The 27,183-nt window shown below is 43.5% G+C and overlaps 1 protein-coding gene across 6 annotated transcripts in view; it reads right to left on the bottom strand.

Moving 5' to 3' along the window:
• The window catches only part of LOC141050919 (survival motor neuron protein 1-like), a 98,141-nt gene that overhangs the window by 60,373 nt on the left and 10,585 nt on the right, over positions 1–27,183 (bottom strand). For 3 of the 6 annotated variants that reach the window (XM_073547653.1, XM_073547662.1, XM_073547623.1), the window contains exons 2-4: positions 7,289–7,360; positions 6,988–7,086; positions 3,940–4,173 (exon numbers count right to left, since the gene is read on the bottom strand). In XM_073547653.1, coding sequence (XP_073403754.1) covers positions 3,940–4,173; positions 6,988–7,086; positions 7,289–7,360 — 405 coding nt within the window. The remainder of the gene's footprint in view (positions 1–3,939; positions 4,174–6,987; positions 7,087–7,288; positions 7,361–27,183) is intronic. The other 3 variants (XM_073547631.1, XM_073547639.1, XM_073547646.1) reach the window with 3 other exon arrangements.

The following is a 27,183-nucleotide window of genomic DNA, read 5'->3' as shown; positions in this document are numbered from 1 at the left end:
ATTTACCCAGCATTTTGGGGCACCCTTTGTCTTGGTCTTTTCAGGGTATTTTTTTTAACAGCATTCAACAATGAAGAAATCTCTACCTGTTTATCACGCTGTCATAAAGCTCAAAAATACTACTGGACATTTTTTAAGCCTTCCCAATGAATTGTATATTAAATATGGAGCATCATCCATATGGAAATCACCTGAAGAATGATCAGATCACTTTTTTTAACCTCTTGGCATCTTAGCAAACCTGGGTATGCTCAAATGCCTGAACATTATGGACAAGTGTTTTCCTACATAGAAAGATATATGCTCGTGTTTTTCCAGGCAGCTTTCACAGTGAATTGACTCCAAACATGGCTAAAAAAGACATTGTGTGCACACACCCTAAGGCAGGAGACACATTAGCGTATCACATACGATGCGAGAGCATTGGATGCGATATGCTAATGACCCTCAGCTCCTGCTCCACTGTAAGCAGGAGCCGGGTGTCAGTGCTCTGTGCTCCGATCCTCCTGCAAGAGAGAATGGGAGCACAGGTGCGGAGGAGACGGAGAAAGTAATTTCTCCATCTCCTCTGCTGCCGATGTTGACGTATATCGGACTGCAATCAGGAGATATCCGAGTGCAGGGCGATATTTCACACGCACCCATAGACTTACTGTTTATGGGTGCGCATGATCCGAATCTTGCATGCAATCACAGCATGCTGCATTTTTTTTGAACCAGTATGTCCGATTGTGATCCAATTGGAGAAGGAAAAAAAAACACCACTGAGAACAAAAGCATAGGATAAACTGACACGAATGCAATCTGAATTTTTAATCGGATTGCATTTGTCCGATTTAATATCAAGTGGGAGTGAGCCCTATCAGTTTTCTTTCACTCCTTTGCTTAATGGATTTTCAGACGTTAGAAATTGTATGCAGATAGCATCTAGATAGGCAATGCCTTTTATTCCAGAATCTCAATCAGTTGCTTATAGGCCTTAACCAGTAACAGTGCCACCGTAGTCCTTATACTACATCTATTAATGCAGCACTTCCCCACTCAAGATGCAACAATGTTCCTGGACTACCCCTTTAAAGCCCTTAAACTCAAGAAAGTGAGAGACTTAAAGAATTCATTATATTTTGGATTTGTCTAGGAGTCAATGTTTAAAGGGGTTTTCAATTTTTAGACAAGTGGACCCCAATCTATTCCAGGAAAGTAAAATAACAAAGACAGATAGCACTCACCTTTCCCTCCTCCAGTGCCAGCACCTTGCTGCCGTTCTGGTCTCTTTGTTTTGGCTGCAGCTGTGATGTCACGTCAACAACTCGCATCACTGAGCTTAGCGGCTTGTGCTAACAGCTCATTCACTGCTGCAGCCAATCACAGAGCTCAGCCGTTTGTGGCATCTAGATTGTCTGAACTCAAGGTTGGCTGCAGAAGTAATGTGAACTGTCGACATAACATCACCACTGCAGCCAAAACACAGAGACCAAAAGTGTGGCGGGATGCCAGCGCGAGAGCAGGGAATGGGAGTAATAATTGTCTTTTATATTATGGAATTGTTTGAGTTCCACTTTTCTAAAAGTTGAAAACCCCTTCAACAATTTAAGCTCCGAGACTAAAACAAACAAACAAAAAAATACTCACAGGGGTTTTACCACGAACAAAAGTTCATTTTAATCAATAGATCTTGGATCAATAATAATTTCCACAATTGGCTGTGTATAATAAAATGTTCCTGTGCTGAGATAATCTTATAAATGTGTCCCTGCTGTGTATGGTGAAATGGCTGTGTCTGACTGTGCAGGAACATGGTCTGATCATACCACAGCTGCTGGGCGGGGCGGGACGCAAGAAAGTATACAGACCGGACAGCATGGGGATCACAGCCGATTCTTTCTGTGAGGTAAAACATTGTTTAAAAACAGGCAGGAAAATGTTTTACCTCACAGAAAGAATCAGCGGCGATTCCCGTGCTGTCTGTATACTCTTTTGCGTCCTCTCCTACCCAGGAGATGTTGTATGAACAAACATGTTCGTGTACGATCAGACACGGCCATTACACAGTACAGTCATGGCCAAAAGTTTTGAGAATGACACAAATATTAATTTTTACAAAGTCTACTGCTTCATTTTTTCTAATGGCAATTTGCATATACTCCAGAATGTTATAAAGACTGATCAGCTTAACAGCAATTACTTGCAAAGTCAATATTTGCCTAGAAAATGAACTTTATCCCCCAAAACACATTTCAACATCATTGCAGCCCTGCCTTAAAAGGACCAGCTAACATCGTTTCAGTGATTGCTCCATTAACACAGGTGTGGGTGTTGATGAGGACAGGGCTGGAGATCAATCTGTCATGATTAAGTAAGAATGACACCACTGGACACTTTAAAAGGAGGCTGGTGCTTGGCATCACTGTTTCTCTTCTGTTAACCATGGTTATCTCTAAAGAAACACGTGCAGTCATCATTGCGCTGCACAAAAATGGCCTAACAGGGAAGAGTATCGCAGCTAGAAAGATTGCACCTCAGTCAACAATCTATCGCATCATCAAGAACTTCAAGGAGAGAGGTTCCCTTGTTGCCAAAAAGGCTCCAGGGCGCCCAAGAAAGACCAGCAAGCGCCAGGACCGTCTCTTAAAAGTGTTTCAGCTGCGGGATTGGGCTACCAGCAGTGCAGAGCTTGCTCAGGAATGGCAGCAGGCAGGTGTGAGTGCATCTGCACGCACTGTGAGGCAGAGACTCTTGGAGCAAGGCCTGGTCTCAAGGAGGGCAGCAAAGAAGCCACTTCTCTCCAGGAAAAACATCATGGACAGACTGATATTCTGCAAGAGGTACAGGGAGTGGACTGCTGAGGACTGGGGTAAAGTTATTTTCTCTGATGAATCCCCTTTTCGATTGTTTGAGACATCTGGAAAACGGCTTATTTGGAGAAGACCAGGTGAGCGCTACCACCAGTCTTGTCTCATGCCAACTGTCAAGCATCCTGAAACCATTCATGTGTGGGGTTGCTTCTCAGCCAAGGGAATGGGCTCTCTCTCAGTCTCGCCTAAAAACACAGCCATGAATAAAGAATGGTACCAGAATGTCCTCCAAGAGCAACTTCTCCCAACCGTCCAAGAGCAGTTTGGCGATCAACAATGCCTTTTTCAACATGATGGAGCACCTTGCCATAAAGCAAAGGTGATAACTAAATGGCTCAGGGAACAAAACATTGAGATTTTGGGGCCATGGCCTGGAAACTCCCCAGATCTTAATCCCACTGAGAACTTGTTGTCAATCATCAAGAGACGGGTGGACAAACAAAAACCTTCAAATTCAGACAAAATAAAAGCATTGATTTTGCAAGAATGGACTGCTATCAGTCAGGATTTGATCCAGAAGTTGATTGAGAGCATGCCAGGGAGAATTGCTGAGGTCCTGAAGAAGAAGGGTCAACACTGCAAATATTGACTTGCTGCATTAACTCATTCTAACTGTCAATATAACCTTTTGTTACTCATAATATGATTGCAATTATATTTCTGTATGTGATAAAAACATCTGACAAACACACATAAAAACCAGAGGGCAGCAGATCATGTGAAAATATAATATTTGTGTCATTCTCAAAACTTTTGGCCATGACTGTACACAGCAGGGGCACATTTATAACATTATCTCAGCACAGGAACATTTTATTTATACACAGCCAATTGTGGAAGTTATTATTATTCCAAGAGTAATGGATTAAAATGAACTTTTGTTCGGGGAAAACCCCTTTAAGTAGCTTTGGAACATGTTCCAACTCTATGACATACAAGATATGGCAAATAAACAGTGATGGGGTGTTTTCATGTAGGAAATCAATGGCACAAACGTAATACAAAAGCATCAATACATATTTAAACCTTGATAATTCATTGAGCCTATTACACAAACATGCAGATTTTCGTTTATGGTACTCACTTTGGATACAAGAGAGCGAGAAGTAGGCTGGTTGGTCGGGTGGATTAAAGGAGGAGGAGGCTGTGCCTTCTTTTTCTTGCTCCACTTCTCTCCATCATCTTTTGAGTGATCCCTGTGACCATCTCTCTCCCAGTCGGGCTCTCTAGGTGCCTCTCGTTGACAATCTTTTTGGGTATCACTAGATGCAGTAGCTCCTTCTTGTCTCCGGTTCTTATCACTGCACCTGAGCATATCCTGAAGGATAGTGAATGATATAGTTAGAGGGGTATTTCTACTGCATAGGTCATAGTTGCAACAATAACCAGTAACAGGATCTACATTTTACCAAATATATGTTTTTAAGGAACAGCAGCGGTGGCCACTGAGTTCCTCTAGCACTCTTGCGCACATTTTTTGAAATGCATATTTGCATGTGTTCTCCATTGCCCATGGATGTAAATAGGAGCCTGGAAGTTTTTGGAAATACTTAAAAAAAAATAGCAAGGCAGCAAGTATTTGGTCAGTATTTTATATCAGTATTTGTAAGCTAAAACCAGGAGAGGAACGATCAGAGGAAAGTATAATAGAAACACTTCTGTATTTATGACCTACTCCTGGTTTTGGCCTACAAATACTGACCAAATACTGATAGTGTGAACATGGCCTTACTGCAATATTTTACTCCTTCTGACCAATGGTTTCTAATCCAGCCACAGACTAGAAAAATTCTAACAGAATAAAATTGTCCAATAAAAGGCAAGTGACTGAAAATAATATATTATCTGTTTTTTTACATGGGAAATATAGCTTTTTTCACACTGTTTCATCATAAATCCCCATCTATAATCTGCTATTTTTATGCTGGCGTCTTCTATCGTGTCTAAGCTTTTTGTGGACTCCTCAGGCACAGCCACTTTCACACTCTTAATAACTAGACTCCAGGTCCAGTTCAATTATTTTTTGCATCTCAAGTTCATAATATAATCAACACCATTTTACTTCAAGAATTAGCATACGCATACACCTAGTGCCCACTCCATGTAACGCTTTATCCCTTGGTTTCCTTTACTTGTTACTTAATGGTATCGAAAAGCGGTAAAACATAACCTCATTATACATAAACACAACTGGGAATTCAAGTAACTGTGAGTTTAAGAGGATCCTTCACTAGTCTGAGCATGATAAACTGGCCACATCATGGAATATTGTCTGCAGAGCTGAGTAAAATGTCAGTTTAAAAAAATTGCTCCTATGTTTTGTGAGATATTAGCCTGTAGAATTAAGGTTATAATTTATGATAAGCCAAAATCAGTCTTACACGAGAATTTTTCTCTGGTGGTATTCACTTTTTCCCCTACACGATGTTGACCAATCATAAGCAGGAAGCGTCATGCACGGGAAAAAAAGAAGCCTTCTACAAGGTCAGAAGAACCTGCCCTCTCCTGTAAGATGTAAAGACAGACAGTCATGCTCTCAACAATGATCGTTGTACCTATTATACAGACTATAGCAGAACTGAGTGTGATTACAAACATCCTTTACATTTTACAGACGTCAATTTAGAGGGATGGGGAATAAAGCAGAGCTGAGAATGACTCTGTGTGTGTGGAGGGGAGTAAAGCTGAGCTGTGAGATTACAAACGCCTCTAAACCTGCAGTACTCTTCTTACAGTGCTATTAGCTCTGCTGTAATTCCCCTCTCTCCACACTGACTGCTGTGAGATGAAAGCTAAGGCCGGGATCACACTAACGTGTGTGATGCGAGAAACTCGCATGAATCTCTCGCATCAACACCCGACGCTACCGCCGGCACTCCGGACCGGAGCTGCGGCTGCATGTATTTCTATGCAGCCGCAGTTCCGGTCCTGAGTGCTGGCGGTAGCGTGGGGTGTTGATGCGAGAGATTCGTGCTAGTTTCTCGCATCACACATGGTAGTGTGATCCCGGCCTTAACACTGGGCTATGCTATACACAATAGCTGCAGGAATAATCGCTGAAGCTGCCTATCATTACATGTCTCACAGGAGAAAGCATGTTTTGGTAATGTGTGCAAAACTGTAAAGTGCTGCGGAATATGTTGGTGCTATATAAATAAAAGAGATTATTATTATTATTCTAAGTTTCTCTTGCAGGGTGCTCTTTTTGTCCCCTACATGATGCTTCCGGCGTATGACTGGTCAACATCATGCAGGTGAAAAAGTACAGACCTCCAGAAACAAAAATTCTGGTAACAACCCCTTAGACTTATCAGAAATTTCCGCATATGATAACAAATTAAAGGGAACCTTTCTGAAATGTTATTAACCTGCAAATACAGGATTAATACACAGGTTAATAGCATTGGCAGAGTGCCCGGGCACCAAAACAAAAGTGCGGCAAGTGGGAGAAAATTAACTTTATTTTTCTTGGAATCCATGCACACAGCCCCGATGCGCGTTTCGCATTGGTTTCCTCAGGGGCCATGCGTTGAGCTTGTGCGCATGGTCTCACAAATTTAAATATGGGTAAGAGCTTCTAACTGATAGATGTATTTTGCCACCAGTAATACTGGTAGTGGGACCCAGGATTTAATCACTTATAATGTGACCTTATCCCATTTTGTAATGGCTTAGTATATTGATTACTACTATTATGCTGCACTTTATATAAAAACTGTAATCCATTGCTATGCTCTCCTTACTCTATACCATATTTGGGATACTCATGCTCCCCCTCTTTTTGGTACCCACTCTCCGATTTGAATTACTTTGTTCCTTGATACATATTTTATATTTATTTTGCCTTGTATGTGTAATCATGAATAAAATATTTTTATATTTCATCTTGGACTATATACTCCAATTTTTGTGTACGCATAATAGCATTATCTGACTTGACAAGTTCCCTTTAAAAAATAAAACTGCTCTATTCAGCGCTGCAACCAGTATTCCATGATGTGGCCAATTACCATGCCTAAACTGGGGAAAGGGGTCCACTTTAAACTAAGAGGTCTTACCAGAAAGTAAGAAAAAAAAACTATTTCTCCATTTAATGAAAGCAAATGTGATGGACAGAGGAAATGTACATTACCTTCCTACACACTGTCGCCTTTACGATAGAAAAAATGCTGCTTTTGGGTTTTGCCTCAAATTGGAAATCCGCCCAGGGCTCTGAGTGGCATCTAGCTGACTGATCAGAAATGCAAGAAGAATTTGATGAAAACTGTCATTCTTCATTCCACTATATGAGACTTAGCTGGAATTCTAGGTTTAAAGCGTGTCAACAGTATTTATGCGTTTAACCACAGCAGAGGGGAACGTATAACAGTTCTCTTGAGGCTAGAAATTAATTAGTATTTATTATTAGGTAAATGCAGCTAGTAATTAGGTACCTGGAAAGACTGGACAGCCTTTTCATAGGATTTAATAAGGGCAGCATCGTCCCACTCATCAATATCTTCACTCTGAAAGACCCGAGAGAAGATATTTCAAGACACATCCGATTCTCATGTTCTCGTCATCAGCACACTTATTACTCTCCTTTTCCAACCGGGAAAATACAGTCATTACTTGTCACATACTCACAAAGCCAAATCCATTCTTGTCATACTCAGAAATACACGTATCCGTCATCAGCTCCAACTTCTAAGATCAGAACACGTACAAAGGACCCCCTACTCTTAACACTCAGTCATAAGGACGGGCTCATATCTTCTCAGCTTATAGAAACCAGAATATGACTCACACTTCATTTTGTATGAAGAATAATTGGTTTAGTCACCATTTAATTATTCCTCATTTATAGCAATGGCCATTTTTTATCCATGTTCTCTTTCTTACATCTTACTAATAGCAGAAGCCTACAGGGTGGCACAAGGAGTCCATAAGCTAATATGACAGAGCTGTAGGCAATCCATGTGTTGCTGTCATTGCTTCTACGGAAGAATATTTTGTTATATGGCATGAAATAGCACATACCCCAATGATTTCCCTCATAGATTCTTCCTTGCGCTTCCATCGGAGGTATACAAAGGTGGACAATGGACCTACAGATTTCTATGGATGTCCTTTTATAGATTAAGTATGCTCCCTGACAATTCCTATTTTACATATAAAAATGAGGCCAAAGTGCTTTTCGGGTGCCGAAGCACTTCCCAAACCTCTGCCTCCCAAGGATTATTTCTTGCCTAGTGTCACCTTTTTCTGTTTGACTGACACCTTACTTACTATGTGGTCAAGCCAGGGAGCTATCAGTCAAACAGAAGAGGGTGTTATGCAGTTATTGGAGACTCATTTGCATATGAACTAATACAGCAATTTTTCAGTTGTCAAAAAGCAAGAGAATGCAGAAAGGCATATTTTATGGAGAGCGATACGACCATACAGTGTGGGGCAGGAATCGCACTGACAGAGTGCATAAATAAAGGCATATTGTATGGAGAGCGATACGACCATACAGTGTGGGGCAGGAATCGCACTGACAGAGTGCATAAATAAAGGCATATTGTATGGAGAGCGATACGACCATACAGTGTGGGGCAGGAATCGCACTGACAGTGCATAAATAAAGGCATATTGTATGGAGAGCGATACGACCATACAGTGTGGGGCAGGAATCGCACTGACAGAGGGCATAAATAAAGGCATATTGTATGGAGAGCGATACGACCATACAGTGTGGGGCAGGAATCGCACTGACAGTGCATAAATAAAGGCATATTGTATGGAGAGCGATACGACCATACAGTGTGGGGCAGGAATCGCACTGACAGAGGGCATAAATAAAGGCATATTGTATGGAGAGCGATACGACCATACAGTGTGGGGCAGGAATCGCACTGACAGAGTGCATAAATAAAGGCATATTGTATGGAGAGCGATACGACCATACAGTGTGGGGCAGGAATCGCACTGACAGTGCATAAATAAAGGCATATTGTATGGAGAGCGATACGACCATACAGTGTGGGGCAGGAATCGCACTGACAGAGGGCATAAATAAAGGCATATTGTATGGAGAGCGATACGACCATACAGTGTGGGGCAGGAATCGCACTGACAGTGCATAAATAAAGGCATATTGTATGGAGAGCGATATGACCATACAGTGTGGGGCAGGAATCGCACTGACAGAGGGCATAAATAAAGGCATATTGTATGGAGAGCGATACGACCATACAGTGTGGGGCAGGAATCGCACTGACAGAGTGCATAAATAAAGGCATATTGTATGGAGAGCGATACGACCATACAGTGTGGGGCAGGAATCGCACTGACAGAGGGCATAAATAAAGGCATATTGTATGGAGAGCGATACGACCATACAGTTTGGGGCAGGAATCGCACTGACAGTGCATAAATAAAGGCATATTGTATGGAGAGCGATACGACCATACAGTGTGGGGCAGGAATCGCACTGACAGTGCATAAATAAAGGCATATTGTATGGAGAGCGATACGACCATACAGTTTGGGGCAGGAATCGCACTGACAGTGCATAAATAAAGGCATATTGTATGGAGAGCGATACGACCATACAGTTTGGGGCAGGAATCGCACTGACAGTGCATAAATAAAGGCATATTGTATGGAGAGCGATACGACCATACAGTGTGGGGTAGGAATCGCACTGACAGTTTGCCTTTAAAGTAATACTTTTTTATTTGGAAGACTAAGTGGGCGAAGTGTCAAAGCTTTTGTAAACTATTAATGTGGATATACAGGTTACAAACTGCTGAAAACAGTCCTCCCTTTGTGTCTGATATCAGATGTGTTGTTGCTGAGAAATCATCATTTATCACTTTATATAAATTACCTCTTCCGGGCTCCGGGGCGGATGGTGCCTAGAGAAAACTCTGCCCCCAGAGCTTACTATACACTAGCAGAACAGCCCGGCATTGCCCGTGCATAGTCCCTCCGCAGCCCCGCTCTCCACTCGCCATCCTGCTCTCTCCCTCCGAAGCCCAGCTCTCCACCCTCCATCCCGCATTCTCCCTCAGCAGCCCAGCTCTCCACCTGCGTCCCTCTCTCTCCCTTAACAGCCACACTCTCCACTCGCCATCACGCTCTTTCCTCAGCCGTGCTCTCCTCCCGCCGTCCCACTCTCTGCATCTGCAGCCCAGGTCTCCACGCGACGTCCCACTCTATCTCTCCGCAGCACCGCTCTCCATCCTTTTACTGCTCTCTCCTTCGCAGTTCCACTCTCCACCCGCATCCTGCACTTTCCCTCTGCAACACCGCTCTCTGTTCGCCAGTGGGTGGGGCTATGTGGAGTGGGCGGGGCTTGATACATACACACATACATATACTCAACTTTATATATATAGATGAAGGGGAATTACCAGTGTGATATGTAATGGTTACCAGTGTGATGTGTAATGGTTACCAGTGATACCAGTGTGATGTGTAATGGCTACCAGTGTGATGTGACATGGTTACCAGTGTGATGTGTAATGATTACCAGCATGATGTGCAATGGTTGCCAGTGTGATGTGCAATGGTTGCCAGTGTTACCAGTGTGATGCGTAATAGTTACCAGTGTGATGTGTAATGGTTACCAGTGTTACTAGTGAGATGTGTAATGATTACCAGTGTGATGTGTAATGATTACCAGTGTAATGTGCAATGGTTAACAGTGTTACCAGTGTGATGTGACATGGTTACCAGTGTTACTAGTGACATGTGTAATGATTACCAGTGTGATGTGTAATGATTACCAGTGTAATGTGCAATGGTTAACAGTGTTACCAGTGTGTTGTGTAATAGTTACCAGTGTGATGTGACATGGTTACCAGTGTGATGTGACATGGTTACCAGTGTTACCAGTGTGATGTGTAATAGTTAGCAGTGTGATGTGACATGTTACCAGTGTTACCAGTGTGATGTGCAATGGTTACCAGTGCGATGTGTAAGGGTATGTGCACAAGTTGCAGATTTGCTGCAGAATTTTCTGCACGGAATCTTTTGGCAGAAAACACAGGTAAAAATCTGCGTGTTTTTTACGGATTTTGTGTCTTTTTTGCTCAGATTTTGTGCAGATTCTTTGCGGATTGGCATGCGTTTTTAGCCCTGCGGATTTCATTAATGGAATGGGTGTAAGAACGCATGCTGATCTGCAAAAAGAATTGACATGCTGCGGAAAATAAACCGCTGAGGATTCCGTGCGGAATTTTCCGCAGCATGTGCACAGCTTTTTTTTTCCTATTGCATTACATTGGTTGGTCACACACTTGTGGATCTGCAGCAAATCCGCGCGGAAAATCCGCTGAGGATCCGCAGCAAATCTGCAACGTTTGCACATACCCTAATAGTTACCAGTGTGATTTGACATGCAGGGTCGGACTGTCCCACCAGAGAAGCGGAGGATTCTCTGGTTTGCCCAGGTAATGACACCTGCTGGCATACAGGACCAGCAGTTGCCTAGGGTCCCTACTGCTCCAGGGGCCCCCAGCCAGTGGCGTGTCGCAAATAGCAGCACACCTCGCAGCTGCTATGGGGGCCCCCAGTGCCAACGGAGCAGCAGGGGGTGACAGGAGGCAGAAGCCTGCTGCTACGGCTGAAGTGAAATGAATATTCACTCTTCCTCACGCCCCCATGGGCTTGGAGAGGGGAGAATATTAATTTCACTTTAAAAGCGGGCAGTGTTGGCCACTGCAGCCTGCTAACACTGCCCGCTATCAGGGCCGGCAGACCAGGGCCCCTGATCCCCCAGCCCCTGCGGCCGCTATGGAGCCATAAGTCAGGGAGGCCCAGCGCCATAGATGCCGATACAGTTGAAAGCAATAATGGAGGCAAGAGCGTCAGATGACTCCCTCTCCCATCATTCCCCTCTGCCTCTGACACTGTTGGTGCGCGATGAAGTCATTTCATCGCGTACCGGCTGTGTGAAGGGCAGACGGCAGTGAGAGCAACTGCTGATATCGGAATATATATATATAGCTGTATATATACAGCTCTGGCAAAAATTAAGTGACCACCACATCAAAACCCTGTCATGGCCAGCCCATTCTACAGACCTGAACCCCATTGAAAACCTATGGAATCAAGAGGATGATGGATAGTCACAAGCCATCAAACAAAGGAGAACTGCTTAAATTTTTGAGCCAGAAGCAGTGTGAAAGACTGGTGGAAAACATGCCAAGACGCATGAAAGCTGTTATTTAAAGATCACGGTTATTCCACAAAAATATTGTTTTCAGAACTCTTCCTGAATTAAAATATTAGTATTGTTGTTTCTAAATTATTATGAACTTGTTTTCTCTGCATTACTTGATGTCTGAAAGCACTGTTTTTTTTGTTAATTTTGACCATTTTTCTTAGTCAGAAAAAAAATACAAAATTTATTGCTTGGAAATTTGGAGACATGTTGTCAGCAGTTTATAGACTAAAAGAACAATTTACATTTTACTGAAAAATCTCTATATATAAAAATGAATGTGTGTGTGTGTGTGAGCGCGCATCACCAACCAATCACGAAGCATCTTTCATTTTACCAGAGCTGTTCAAAAGAAGCTGAGCTGTGATTGGTTGCTATGACCAACAGTTTTCCCACTTGACAACACCTCAGCAGACACTGACATGGTGGGAGAAATCTAGCATCCCAGGGAGCATAAGCTCACAGCCATTGTCTGCCCACCTGAAAGGAGAAGAGAGGACATGACAGAGATGAATCCCCCTCCCGTGCCCATATACACATCACACATCCTCCATCATATAGGCACATCTTCCCTCTTAAAGGGATCATTGGTATGGAAGTCAGAGCAAATCCATCCAGCGCTTTGGTTTTGACCCCAAGGCCTCTCTTAAAGGGATCCCTGGTATGGAAGTTAGGGCAAATCCACTCAGCTCTGTGGTTCTGACCCCAGGGTCTATTAAAGGGATCATTGGTATGGAATTTAGGACAAATCCACTCTGCGCCTTGGTACTGACCCCAGGCCCTTCTTAAAGGGATCTCCGGTATGGAAGTCAGGAAAAATCCATCCAGCGCTTTAATTCTGACCCCAGGCCTGTTATAAAGAAATCCCCGGTATGGAAGTCAGGGCAATTGCCTTCAAATGCTCTGGTACTGACCCCAGTCTCTCTTAAAGGGATCTCCTGTAAGGAAGTTAGGGTAAATCCCTCGGTGCTCTGATTCTGACCCCAGGGTTCTATTAAAGGGATCATTATTATGCAAGTCAGGGCAAATCCACTCAGCACTCTGGTTCTGATCCCAGGCTCTCCTAAAGGGATCCCCGGTATGGAAGTTAGGGCAAATCCACTCAGCGCTCTGGTTCTGACCCAAGCCTCCTCTTAAAGGTATCCTCGGTACGGAAGTGAGGGAAAATCCACTCTGCGCTTTGGTACTGACCCCAGGCCTCTCTTAAAGGGATCTCCGGTATGGAAGTTAGGGTAAATCCCTCAGCGCTCTGATTCTCACCCCAGGCTTCTATTAAAGGGATCATTGGTATAGAAGTCAGGGCAAATCCACTCAGCGCTCTGGTTCTGACACCATGCCTCTCTTAAAGGGATCCCCAGTATGGAAATTATGACCGTTCCACTCAGCGCTCTTGTTCTGACCCCAGGCTGACAGGATGATGTGGGATATTATGGGTAGCAGTCTGATGGCTCTGGCTGACAGGATAATGTGGGATATTAGTGGTAGTAGTCCGGTAGCTCTGGCTGATGGGATGATGTGGGATATTATGGGTAGTAGTCTGGTGGCTCTGGCTGACAGGATAATGTGGGATATTAGTGGTAGTTGTCCAGTGGCTCTGGCTGACGGGATGATGTGGGATATTATGGGTAGTAGTCCGGTGGCTCTGGCTGACGGGATGATGTGGGATATTATAGTGAATGTGGCTATGCGGAGTGGGTGGGGCTCTACACTCAGCTTTATATATATATATATATATATATATATATATATATATATATATATAATCATTATAATTTGTTATAACTAACCGTAGTTAGTTACTATGCCCAGGCAGCGCCGGGCTCTTCAGCTAGTATACCTATAAAGAGAAAAATCAGACAAACTGAACATTTGAAACTTGTCCCTTAATTTTTGCCAGATTTGTGTGTGTGTATATATATATATATATATATATATATATATATATATATCAGTTAGCCCTGGTTGCATTACACTATATGAGGGGGGCAGCACGATACTCTATGAGGGGGGCAGCACTATGGCCTATGAGGGAGGCAGCATAATACCCTATGAGAGGAGTTGCATTATACCCTATGAGGAGGGCTGCATTGTACGATATGAGAGGGCTGCATTATACTCTGAAGGGGCTACATTAAATTCTGTGAGAGGGCTGCATTATATTCTATGGGGGGGCTGCATTATACCTTATGAGGGGGCTGCATTATACCCTGAGGGTGCTACATTATATTCTGCAGGGGGGCTGCATTATACTATGTCAACCTGGCTGCATTATACCCTGAGGGGGCTACATTATATTCTATGAGAGGGCTCCATTATACTATATGAGGGCTGCATTACATTCTATGAGGTGGCTACTTTATATTATTTGAGGGGGCTACATTATATTCTATGGGGTGCTGCATTATATGGGCCGTGTGAATGGGGCTTTGCGTGTGGAGTGAGTGTGGCTATGCGTATGGGCGGGGATATACGGAGTGGGCATGGCTTGATACACAAACACACATACATACACTCAGCTTTATATATATATATATATATATATATATATATAGATGAGAGGGTTACATTATATTCTATGAGGGGGCTGCATTATAATCTATGAGGGGGCTGCATTACACTATATGAGGGGGCTACAATACATTATGAGGAGGTTACTTTATATTCTATGAGGGGGGTACCACAAGCCTTGCTATATCATTTAGACGTGTACTAGCTTATATTATACCCATATATTAGTGTGTTTTACCACACAATTGGTGGTCATGTATTTATTTTTATGTAGCTACATAGTGGGACTCAAGAATGATTTTCTCTGGTGGGTCCAAGGTGGTCCAGTCCGACGCTGGTGACATGGTTACCAGTGTGATGTGTAATAGTTATCAGTGTTACCAGTGCGATGTGACATGGTTGCTAGTGTTACGAGTGTGATGTGCAATGGTTACCAGTGTGATGTGTAATAGTTACCAGTGTGATGTGACATGGTTACCAGTGTTATCAGTGTGATGTGACATGCTTACCAGTTTGATGTGTAATGGTTTCCAGTGTTACCAGTGTGAAGTGTAATGATTACCAATGTGAAGTGCAATGGTAATGTGTAATAGTTACCATTGTGATTTGACATGGTTACTAGTGTTACTAGTGTGATGTGTAATGGTTACCAGTGTGATGTGTAATAGTTACCAGGGTGATTTGACATGGTTACCAGTGTGATGTGCAATGGTTACCAGTGTTACCAGTATGGTGAGACATGGTTACCAGTGTGATATGACATGGTTACCATTGATACCAGTGTGATGTGACATGGTTACTAGTGTTACCAGTGTGATATGTAATGGTTGCCAGTGTTAACAGTGTGGTGTGACATGGTTACCAGTGTGATGTGCAATGGTCACCAGTGTGATTTGACATGGTTATCAGTGTTACCAGTGTTATGTGTAATGGTTACCAGGGTGATGTGCAATGGTTACCAGTGTTACCAGTGTGATGTGACATGGTTACCATTACCATTGTTAGCAGTGTGATGTGACATGGTTACCATTGTTATCAGTGTGATGTGACATGGTTACCATTGTTACCAGTGTGATGTGACATGGTTACCATTGTTACCAGTGTGGTGTGACATGGGTACCATTGTTACCAGTGTGATGTGACATGGTTACCAGTGTTACTAGTGTGATGTGACATGGTTACCAGTGTTACCAGTGTGATGTGACATGGTTACCAGTGTGATGTGTAACGGTTGCCAGTGTGATGTGTAATGGTTATGTCATGATATGTATTTTTCCCCAATACTTTGCAATGTCTTGTGTATACCTGTAACAATATGTTTCCTTTCCCCATTGCCTGTGTCTCTGGGACTATAATGTAATTATGTAAGTAACCTGTCTCCTTTCCACAAGACTTGTGTATCTAGACCATAATTGAATTCAGGCTTGGGTCAACACAGCTAGGGGAATCACCATTGTTCTCCTCAGCAGGGGGAGGACTCACAATACACATCCTTGTAGACACCTCGGAGCCGTGCGATGGACCAAACCATTGACTAGGAGGTGGGAACTTCTACTCCCCTACACTTGGGCTGATCCCAGGAGCCCAAGACAATGGACTTATGTGTGACCCAGCAGATGTGAGTTGGATGCTGAAAGAGAAGGGCGAGGCTGTCTGAGGAAGCCTCGGCCTTAGTGTGATCGTGGCGGATTTCTGGGACTCTAAAACGACTATGGTTTTGTGATCTGGCACAAGGATTGTCGGGAGGTGCCCCGAATCAGTTTCCTGTGGACTTATTTTGGGACTCTGCAAATTACCTTCGTGTTGTTCCTGTGTTCTGGTCAATAAATCTGTTGGATCGTTCCCAGGCCTGTTGTCCCTCCTTGCTCTGGAGAATACTCCCGTCACAAACTGGTTGGCAGCGGTGGGATCAGAGCAGAAGAAATGGAGGACAACGGCCCATCAACTTCTGGAACCAGAGCCTCAGAGTACAAGAACTGGACTGCAAAGAACCTACAAACAAAGGCCCGTGAACTGGGAGTCAGCTGCAAGGGACTCTCCAATGAGCAGCTGATTGAAGCATTGGAAGCAGTTCGCCTGCAAGATGATGCTGAGGAAGGATCCTCACAGCAAAGAGAGGAAAGGCGGCAGTCGGAGGTAAATACCCAAAAAAGTCAGTGGGTTGTGTGGTACGAGGAGGAGATGGCCTTGCTGGGAGAAGAGGCTACCATAGAAGATAAGAGGGAGGTCATGCGCACAGCCAAGGAGAGGCAGCGCAGGATGGAGGAGAGGGCAATGCTGGAGAGGGAGATCGCTTTGGAGGCAGCGAGAAGCTCCAGACAGACTGTACCCACAGCATCCCCCATGAGGGAACTCCCCAGAGTGTCCCGCAAAGACTTCAAGCCGTTTAATGAGGCTTCCGGTGACATTGAGGGCTTCTTCCTGGACTTTGAGCATCAGTGTCGATTAATGGAAGTCCCGGAAAGGGAGCGCGTCCGACATCTTGTGGGGCTCTTAGAGGGTGGAGCTGCCGCAGCCTATAGAGCTATGGACCCTCGGTGGAACTGTGAGTATGCAGAGATTAAACGGACTGTTCTAGAACATTATGCTGTGACCCCAGACACTTACAGGACCCAGTTTCGTACTTTAGCCTGTAATGAGGAAGTGTCTTTCAAGATGTATGCCCACAGACTCAAACAAATATGTAATCGCTGGCTGGAGGCAGAGGAGGCCTTAACCTGGAACACCTGTCTCCAGGTTATCCTAAAAGAACAATTTTTTGCCCAGTGCCCCGCTGAGATCAGGGAATGGGTGCGTGAGAGGAAACCTGCTACAGTGGAAGAAGCTGCATCTCTCGCTGATGAGGCTCTCACCATCAAGCCTCGGTGGAGAGTTCTGTTGGAGGATGGAGAGAGGCCTACCAGCTCCACAACACCGGTGGCCCCCAGTTCTTCTGTCCCCATTGTTCCCCGTTCCTCTGAGCCACCACCTCGTGTTGATACCTGTGTTAATGTGCCTCCTGTTGCTTCCACTGCGTTTTCTGGAATACGACGAGGAGAGGAAGTAGCAGAGCGCAGGTGTTATGGTTGTGGGCATCCGGGGCATCTGCAGGCCTCATGTCCAGCCAGCTCATGGAGGAATCGTCCTCAAACCCCTACAGCACCTTCAGGTGGGAGCCGACCGGCAGGTTCCCTTACTCCTCGCCCAAGAGGACGCATTGGATGGAGTGAGACACAGCACAGATGCTATCGATGTGGGCAGCCGGGGCATCTGCAAGCCTCCTGCCCAGCTATTCAAATGAGGATTGATCCTGTACCCAATCATATTATTAATTATGTACAGCCAAGTGCCATGGAGGAAGACGTGTCACCACTACGTGAGGACTGGCCTAGTGCCTCACCCACCCATGTTGCACCACTAGGAGTTTATGGTGTGCGACCCGCAGCTATGACGACTTCAGCTCATCGTGGTAAGCACTTGCAGGAGGTCGTGCTGGATGGACAAAGACTTGTTGGATTTTGTGACTCAGGGGCTTTCCTCACGCTGGCTGATCCCCGAGTGGTTCGGCCTGAGGCAATCCATAGAGGACCTGGGATTGTCATTGAACTGGCTGGTGGACAATGGAGGACTATTCCCACAGCCACTGTGGATCTGAACTTTGGTTTTGGGGACAGGCGATGTTTGGTTGGGGTGATGGGTGGTCTGCCTGCAGCTGTTCTCCTGGGCAATGATGTGGGAAAGCTACGATGCCAATTCGTGGCTGCATGAAGCCACATGTAAGTTACGCCATGCCTGTGTGTACTTAACCAGTGACCTGTAGAGGTCCCTAGTACGCACACAAATTAGGAGGGGAAGGGATTGTCATGATATGTATTTTTCCCCAATACTTTGCAATGTCTTGTGTATACCTGTAACAATATGTTTCCTTTCCCCATTGCCTGTGTCTCTGGGACTATAATGTAATTATGTAAGTAACCTGTCTCCTTTCCACAAGACTTGTGTATCTAGACCATAATTGAATTCAGGCTTGGGTCAACACAGCTAGGGGAATCACCATTGTTCTCCTCAGCAGGGGGAGGACTCACAATACACATCCTTGTAGACACCTCGGAGCCGTGCGATGGACCAAACCATTGACTAGGAGGTGGGAACTTCTACTCCCCTACACTTGGGCTGATCCCAGGAGCCCAAGACAATGGACTTATGTGTGACCCAGCAGATGTGAGTTGGATGCTGAAAGAGAAGGGCGAGGCTGTCTGAGGAAGCCTCGGCCTTAGTGTGATCGTGGTGGATTTCTGGGACTCTAAAAGGACTATGGTTTTGTGATCTGGCACAAGGATTGTCGGGAGGTGCCCCCGAATCAGTTTCCTGTGGACTTATTTTGGGACTCTGCAAATTACCTTCGTGTTGTTCCTGTGTTCTGGTCAATAAATCTGTTGGATCGTTCCCAGGCCTGTTGTCCCTCCTTGCTCTGGAGAATACTCCCGTCACAGGTTACCAGTATGAAGTGACATGGCTACCAGTGTTACCAGTGTGATGTGACATGATTACCAGTGTGATGTGACATGGTTATCAGTAATACCAGTGTGATGTGACATGGTTACCAGTGTGATGTGTAATGGTTACCAGTATGATGTGTAATGGTTACCAGTGTTACCAGTGTGATGTGACATGGTTACCATTGTTACCAGTGTGATGTGACATGGTTACCATTGTTACCAGTGTGATGTGACATGGTTACCAGTGTGATGTGACATGGTTACCTGTGTTACCAGTGTGATGTGACATGGTTACCATTGTTACCAGTGTGATGTGACATAGTTACCATGGTTACCAATGTGATGTGACATGGTTACCAGTGTTACCAGTGTGATGTGACATGGTTACCTGTGTTACCAGTGTGATGTGACATGGTTACCAGTGTTACCAGTGTGATGTATGTGTAATGGTTACCAGTGTGATGTGTAATGGTTACCAGTATGATGTAACATGGCTACCAGTGTGATGTGACATGGTTACCTGTGTTACCAGTGTGATGTGACATGGTTACCATTGTTACCAGTGTGATGTGACATGGTTACCATTGTTACCAGTGTGATGTGACATGGTTACCAGTGTGATGTGACATGGTTACCTGTGTTACCAGTGTGATGTGACATGGTTAGCAGTGTGATGTGTAATGGTTACCAGCGTGATATGTAATGGTTACCAGTATGATGTGACATGGTTACCTGTGCTACCAGTGTGATGTGACATGGTTACCAGTGTGATGTGACATGGTTACCAGTGTGATGTGACATGGTTACCTGTGCTACCAGTGTGATGTGACATGGTTACCAGTGTGATGTGACATGGTTACCAGTGTGATGTGACATGGTTACCTGTGTTACCAGTGTGATGTGACATGGTTGCCAGTGTTAGCAGTGTGATGTGTAATGGTTACCAGTATGATTTGACATGGTTACCTGTGTTACCAGTGTGATGTGACATGGTTACCAGTGTGATGTGACATGGTTACCTGTGTTATCAGTGTGATGTGACATGGTTACCATTGTAACCAGTGTGATGTGACATGGTTACCAGGGTGATGTGACATGGTTACCAGTGTGATATGACATGGTTACCAGTGTGATGTGACATGGTTACCAGTGTTACCAGTGTGGTGTGACATGGTTACCAGTGTTACCAGTGTGATGTCGTTACCTGTGTTACCAGTGTGATGTGACATGGTTACCACTGTGATGTGTAATAGTTACCAGTGTGGTGTGACATGGTTACCAGTGTGATGTGTAATGGTTACCAGTGTGATTTGACATGGTTATCAGTGTTACCAGTGTGATGTGTAATGGTTACCAGGGTGATGTGCAATGGTTACCAGTGTTACCAGTGTGATGTGACATGGTTACCATTACCATTGTTAGCAGTGTGATGTGACATGGTTACCATTGTTATCAGTGTGATGTGACATGGTTACCATTGTTACCAGTGTGATGTGACATGGTTACCATTGTTACCAGTGTGGTGTGACATGGTTACCAGTGTGATGTGACATGGTTACCATTGTTACCAGTGTGATGTGACATGGTTACCAGTGTGATGTGACATGGTTACCATTGTTACCAGTGTGATGTGACATGGTTACCAGTGTGATGTGACATGGTTACCACTGTTACCAGTGTGATGTGATGTGGTTACCTGTGTTACCAATATCATGTGACATGGTTACCAGTGTGATGTGTACTAGTTACCAGTGTGATGTGACATGGCTACCAGTGTGATGTGTAATGGTTAACAGTGTGATGTGTAATGATTACCAGTGTGAAGTGCAATGGTTACCAGTGTGATAAGGAATAGTTACCAGTGTAATTTGACATGGTTACCAGTGTTACTAGTGTGATGTGTAATGGTTACCAGTGTGATGTGTAATAGTTACCAGTGTGATTTGACATGGTTATGAGTTACCAGTGTGATGTGTAATGGTTACCAGTGTGATGTGACATGGCTACCAGTGTTACCAGTGTGATGTGTAATGGTTAACAGTGTGATGTGTAATGATTACCAGTGTGAAGTGCAATGGTTACCGGTGTGATAAGGAATAGTTACCAGTGTAATTTGACATGGTTACCAGTGTTACTAGTGTGATGTGTAATGGTTACCAGTGTGATGTGTAATAGTTACCAGTTTGATTTGACGTGGTTATGAGTTACCAGCGTGATGTGTACTGGTTACCAGTGCTACCAGTGTGATGTGACATGGTTACCAGTGTGATGTGACATGGTTACCATTGTTACCAGTGTGATGTGACATGGTTACCAGTGTGATGTGACATGGTTACCTGTGTTACCAATGTGATGTGACATGGTTACCAGTGTGATGTGTAATAGTTACCAGTGTGATGTGACATGGTTACCAGTGTTACCAGTGTGATGTGTAATGGTTAACAGTGTGATGTGTAATGATTACCAGTGTGAAGTGCAATGGTTACCAGTGTGATAAGGAATAGTTACCAGTGTAATTTGACATGGTTACCAGTGTTACTAGTGTGATGTGTAATAGTTACCAGTGTGATGTGTAATAGTTACCAGTGTGATTTGACATGGTTATGAGTTACCAGTGTGATGTGTAATGGTTACCAGTGTGATGTGACATGATTGCCAGTGTTACCAGTGTGATGTGACATGGTTACCATTGCTACCAGTGTGATGTGACATGGTTACCAGTGTGATGTAACATGGTTACCAGTGTGCTGTGACATGGTTACCATTGTTACCAGTGTGATGTGACATGGTTACCAGAGTGAAGTGACATAGTTACCAATGTTACCAGTGTGATGTGACATGGTTACCAGTGTTACCAGTGTGATGTAACATGGTTACCAGTGTGATGTGATGTGGTTACCTGTGTTACCAATGTGATGTGACATGGTTACCAGTGTAATGTGTAATGGTTACCAGTGTGAAGTGCAATGGTTACCGGTGTGATAAGGAATAGTTAGCAGTGTAATTTGACATGGTTACCAGTGTTACTAGTGTGATATGTAATGGTTACCAGTGTGATGTGTAATAGTTACCATTGTGATTTGACATGGTTACTAGTGTTACTAGTGTGATGTGTAATGGTTACCAGTGTGATGTGTAATACTTACCAGGGTGATTTGACATGGTTACCAGTGTGATGTGCAATGGTTACCAGTGTTACCAGTATGGTGAGACATGGTTACCAGTGTGATATGACATGGTTACCATTGATACCAGTGTGATGTGACATGGTTACTAGTGTTACCAGTGTGATATGTAATGGTTGCCAGTGTTAACAGTGTGGTGTGACATGGTTACCAGTGTGATGTGTAATGGTTACCAGTGTGATTTGATATGATTATCAGTGTTACCAGTGTGATGTGTAATGGTTACCAGGTTGATGTGCAATGGTTACCAGTGTTACCAGTGTGATGTGACATGGTTACCATTACCATTGTTAGCAGTGTGATGTGACATGGTTACCATTGTTATCAGTGTGATGTGACATGGTTACCATTGTTACCAGTATGATGTGACATGGTTACCATTGTTACCAGTGTGGTGTGACATGGTTACCAGTGTGATGTGACATGGTTACCATTGTTACCAGTGTGATGTGACATGGTTACCAGTGTGATGTGACATGGTTACCAGTGTTACTAGTGTGATGTGACATGGTTACCAGTGTTACCAGTGTGATGTGACATGGTTACCAGTGTGATGTGTAATGGTTGCCAGTGTGATGTGTAATGGTTACCAGTATGAAGTGACATGGCTACCAGTGTTACCAGTGTGATGTGACATGATTACCAGTGTGATGTGACATGGTTATCAGTATTACCAGTGTGATGTGACATGGTTACCAGTGTGATGTGTAATGGTTACCAGTATGATGTGTAATGGTTACCAGTGTTACCAGTGTGATGTGACATGGTTACCATTGTTACCAGTGTGATGTGTCATGGTTACCATTGTTACCAGTGTGATGTGACATGGTTACCAGTGTGATGTGACATGGTTACCATTGTTACCAGTGTGATGTGACATGGTTACCAGTGTGATGTGACATGGTTACCTGTGTTACCAGTGTGATGTGACATGGTTACCATTGTTACCAGTGTGATGTGACATAGTTACCATGGTTACCAATGTGATGTGACATGGTTACCAGTGCTACCAGTGTGATGTGACATGGTTACCTGTGTTACCAGTGTGATGTGACATGGTTACCAGTGTTACCAGTGTGATGTGTAATGGTTACCAGTGTGATGTGTAATGGTTACCAGTATGATGTAACATGGCTACCAGTGTTACCAGTGTGATGTGACTTGATTACCAGTGCTACCAGTGTGATGTGCCATGGTTACCATTGTTACCAGTGTGATGTGACATGGTTACCATTGTTATCAGTGTGATGTGACATGGTTACCAGTGTGATGTGACATGGTTACCTGTGTTACCAGTGTGATGTGACATGGTTACCAGTGTTAGCAGTGTGATGTGTAATGGTTACCAGCGTGATGTGTAATGGTTACCAGTATGATGTGACATGGTTACCTGTGCTACCAGTGTGATGTGACATGGTTACCAGTGTGATGTGACATGGTTACCAGTGTGATGTGACATGGTTACCTGTGTTACCAGTGTGATGTGACATGGTTACCAGTGTTAGCAGTGTGATGTGTAATGGTTACCAGTGTGATGTGTAATGGTTACCAGTATGATGTGACATGGTTACCTGTGTTACCAGTGTGATGTGACATGGTTCCAGTGTGATGTGACATGGTTACCTGTGTTATCAGTGTGATGTGACATGGTTACCATTGTAACCAGTGTGATGTGACATGGTTACCAGGGTGATGTGACATGGTTACCAGTGTGATATGACATGGTTACCAGTGTGATGTGACATGGTTACCAGTGTTACCAGTGTGGTGTGACATGGCGACTTCCAAATACATGTGCACCTTACGAAGACTGGAAAACATGTATTTGGAAGTCGCCTTGCTACACTTGTAAGGAGAGCTTTAAACTAGAACAACATGGGAAGGGAAGCAAAAGACCAGAAAAAGCCATACATCTGACAAATGCTATTGAGAACTCTGCTATTAGAAGTGGAAAGGAAGAACAAAGACAAAAGAATCTAAATAATAATAATATTGGAGAAAGAGAAACCAATCACAAACTAAAATGTTTCTATACTAATGCACAAAGCATGGGCAACAAACAAGGAGAATTGGAACTACTAACACAGGAAAAGAAATATGATGTCATTGGAATCACTGAAACTTGGTGGGACAATACACATGATTGGAATACAAGACTAGAAGGATACAACTTATTTTCAAGAAACAGACTTGATAAACGAGGAGGAGGTGTCGCATTGTATGTTAGAAACGCGTATATCTGGACAGAGATTGAAACTTCAGAGACTGGGAGTACCGTGGAAACTGTTTGGGTAAGAATACAAGGACAGAACAATGGAAAGGACACCATTGTAGGCATTTACTACAGGCCGCCTGTGCAAGCTGAAGATATGGATGAACTCTTTATGCATCAAATGGCCAAGTTCTCCAAAAAATATGACATAGTTGTCATGGGAGATTTCAACTATCCAGACATTTGTTGGGAATCTCTCTCAGGCAAAACGAACAGGTCAAGGAAATTCTTATCCTCTCTTGCTGACAACTTTATCTTCCAAAAGGTAGGGGAGAAAACAAGGGGAACTGCTACCTTGGATCTAATCCTTACAAACAGGGAGGAAATGGTTGAGGAGGTAAAAGTGGCTGGGACCCTAGGAGGTAGTGACCATGCTATTTTAGAATTTTGGATAACTAGAGGAGGAAGACATGTGAAGACTCAGACGTCAAGGTTAGATTTCAGAAACGCAGATTTTAAGGGATTCAGAAAGAGAATTGGAGGGATCCAATGGCTGGATATCCTTAAAGACAAAAATGTCCAGGAAGGATGAGAAATCGTGAAAAATGAAATTCTCAAAGCATAATTGTTAACAATTCCAAAAAGAGGGAAGAATAGGAAGCATTTAAGGAAGCCAGGATGGATGAACACAGAACTTAAGCACATGCTAAAAAGGAAAAAAAAAATGTTTATAAAATGGAAAGAGGGAGGCATATCTAAAGAAGAATATAATGCTGTCTGCAGAACCTGCAGGGAACAAATCAGATTAGCTAAAGCTGACAATGAATTGAGGCTTGCAAGAGATGTCAAAAGCAATAATAAAGGATTTGGGGGATATGTCAAAAGTAAAAGAAAAGTCAAAGATGCTATAGGATTTTTACAGGATGAAAATGATGAAATGGTAAATTACACCCCAGAAGGAGATAGCAGAAGAAATTTCTGAACCCCTCTCCATAATCTTTGAAAATTCTTGGAGAACAGGAGAATTCCCAGAAGACTGGAGAAGAGCAAATGTTGTTCCTATCTTCAAAAAGGGGAAGAAGGTGGACCCAGGCAACTATAGGCCAGTGAGTCTGACTTCTATACCAGGAAAGATCTTTGAACAAATTATTAAACAACATGTATGTCAGTACCTGGATAAGAATGAAGTGATTAAACAGAGTCAGCATGGGTTTGTAACTAATAAGTCATGTCAGACTAACTTAATTTCCTTCTATGATGGAATCACTGATTGGGTGGATCAAGGAAATGCTGTAGATATAGTATATCTTGACTTCAGCAAAGCATTTGACAAAGTATTTCATACAATCCTTATTGAAAAAATGACTAAGTATGGAATGGACAAGGCAACTGTTAGGTGGATTCATAACTGGCTTAGTGATCGGACCCAAAGAGTGGTCGTAAATGGCTGCACATCCAGTTGGAAGAATGTCTCAAGTGGGGTACCACAGGGCTCTGTCCTGGGCCCTGTATTGTTCAACATCTTTATCAATGATTTAGATGAAGGAATTGAGGGTAAACTGATTAAATTTGCTGATGACACAAAGCTAGGAGGGATAGCTAATACTAGAGAAGAGAGAGAGAGGATTCAAAAAGATATAAATAAACTGGAGAAGTGGGCAGCAACAAACAGAATGGTTTTTAACAGGGAAAAATGCAAAGTACTACATCTGGGCAATAAAAATGAAAAAAGCATATACAGAATGGGAGGAATAGGGCTAAGCAACAGCACATGTGAAAAAGACTTGGGCATACTAATAGATCACAGACTGAATATGAGTCAACAGTGTGATGAAGCAGCAAAAAAGGCAAATGCAATTCTAGGATGTATTAACAGAAGCATACAGTCTAGATCACGTGAAGTCATTATTTCCCTCTACTCTTTGGTCAGACCTCATCTGGAATATTGTGTCCAGTTTTGGGCACTACATTTTAAAAAAGACATCAACAAACTGGAGCAAGTTCAGAAAAGAGCGACCAGAATGGTGACCGGTCTGCAAACCCTGTCTTATGAGGAAAGGTTGCAGGATTTGGGAATGTTTAGTTTGCAAAAGACAAGATTGAGAGGAGACTTAATAGCTGTCTACAAATATCTAAAGGGCTGTCACATTGTAGAAGGATCAACTTTATTCTCATTTGCACAAGGAAAGACTAGAAGCAATGGGATGAAACTGAATAGGAGGAGACACAGATTAGATATTAGAAAAAACTTTTTGACAGTTAGAGTGATCAATGAGTGGAACAAGCTGCCACGAGAAGTGGTGAGTTCTCCTTCAATGGAAGTCTTCAAACAGAGGCTGGACAGACATCTGACTGGGATGATTTAGCGAATCCTGCTTTGAGCAGGGGGTTGGACCAGATGGCCCAGGAGGTCCCTTCCAACTCTACGATTCTATGATTCTACCAGTGTTACCAGTGTGATGTGACATGGTTACCAGTGTGATGTGATGTGGTTACCTGTGTTACCAATGTGATGTGACATGGTTACCAGTGTGATGTGTAATAGTTACCAGTGTGATGTGACATGGTTACCAGTGTTACCAGTGTGATGTGTAATGATTACCAGTGTGATGTGTAATGATTACCAGTGTGAAGTGCAATGGTTACCAGTGTGATAAGGAATAGTTACCAGTGTAATTTGACATGGTTACCAGTGTTACTAGTGTGATGTGTAATGGTTACCAGTGTGATGTGTAATAGTTACCAGTGT

The sequence above is a fragment of the Dendrobates tinctorius genome, unplaced genomic scaffold, assembly GCF_039654945.1.
Source record: "Dendrobates tinctorius isolate UK_male_01 unplaced genomic scaffold, ASM3965494v1 ptg000011l, whole genome shotgun sequence".
NCBI lineage: Eukaryota > Metazoa > Chordata > Amphibia > Anura > Dendrobatidae > Dendrobates > Dendrobates tinctorius.
The sequence above is the reverse complement of the archived record's forward strand: the minus strand, read 5'-3'. Positions and strand labels throughout refer to the sequence as shown.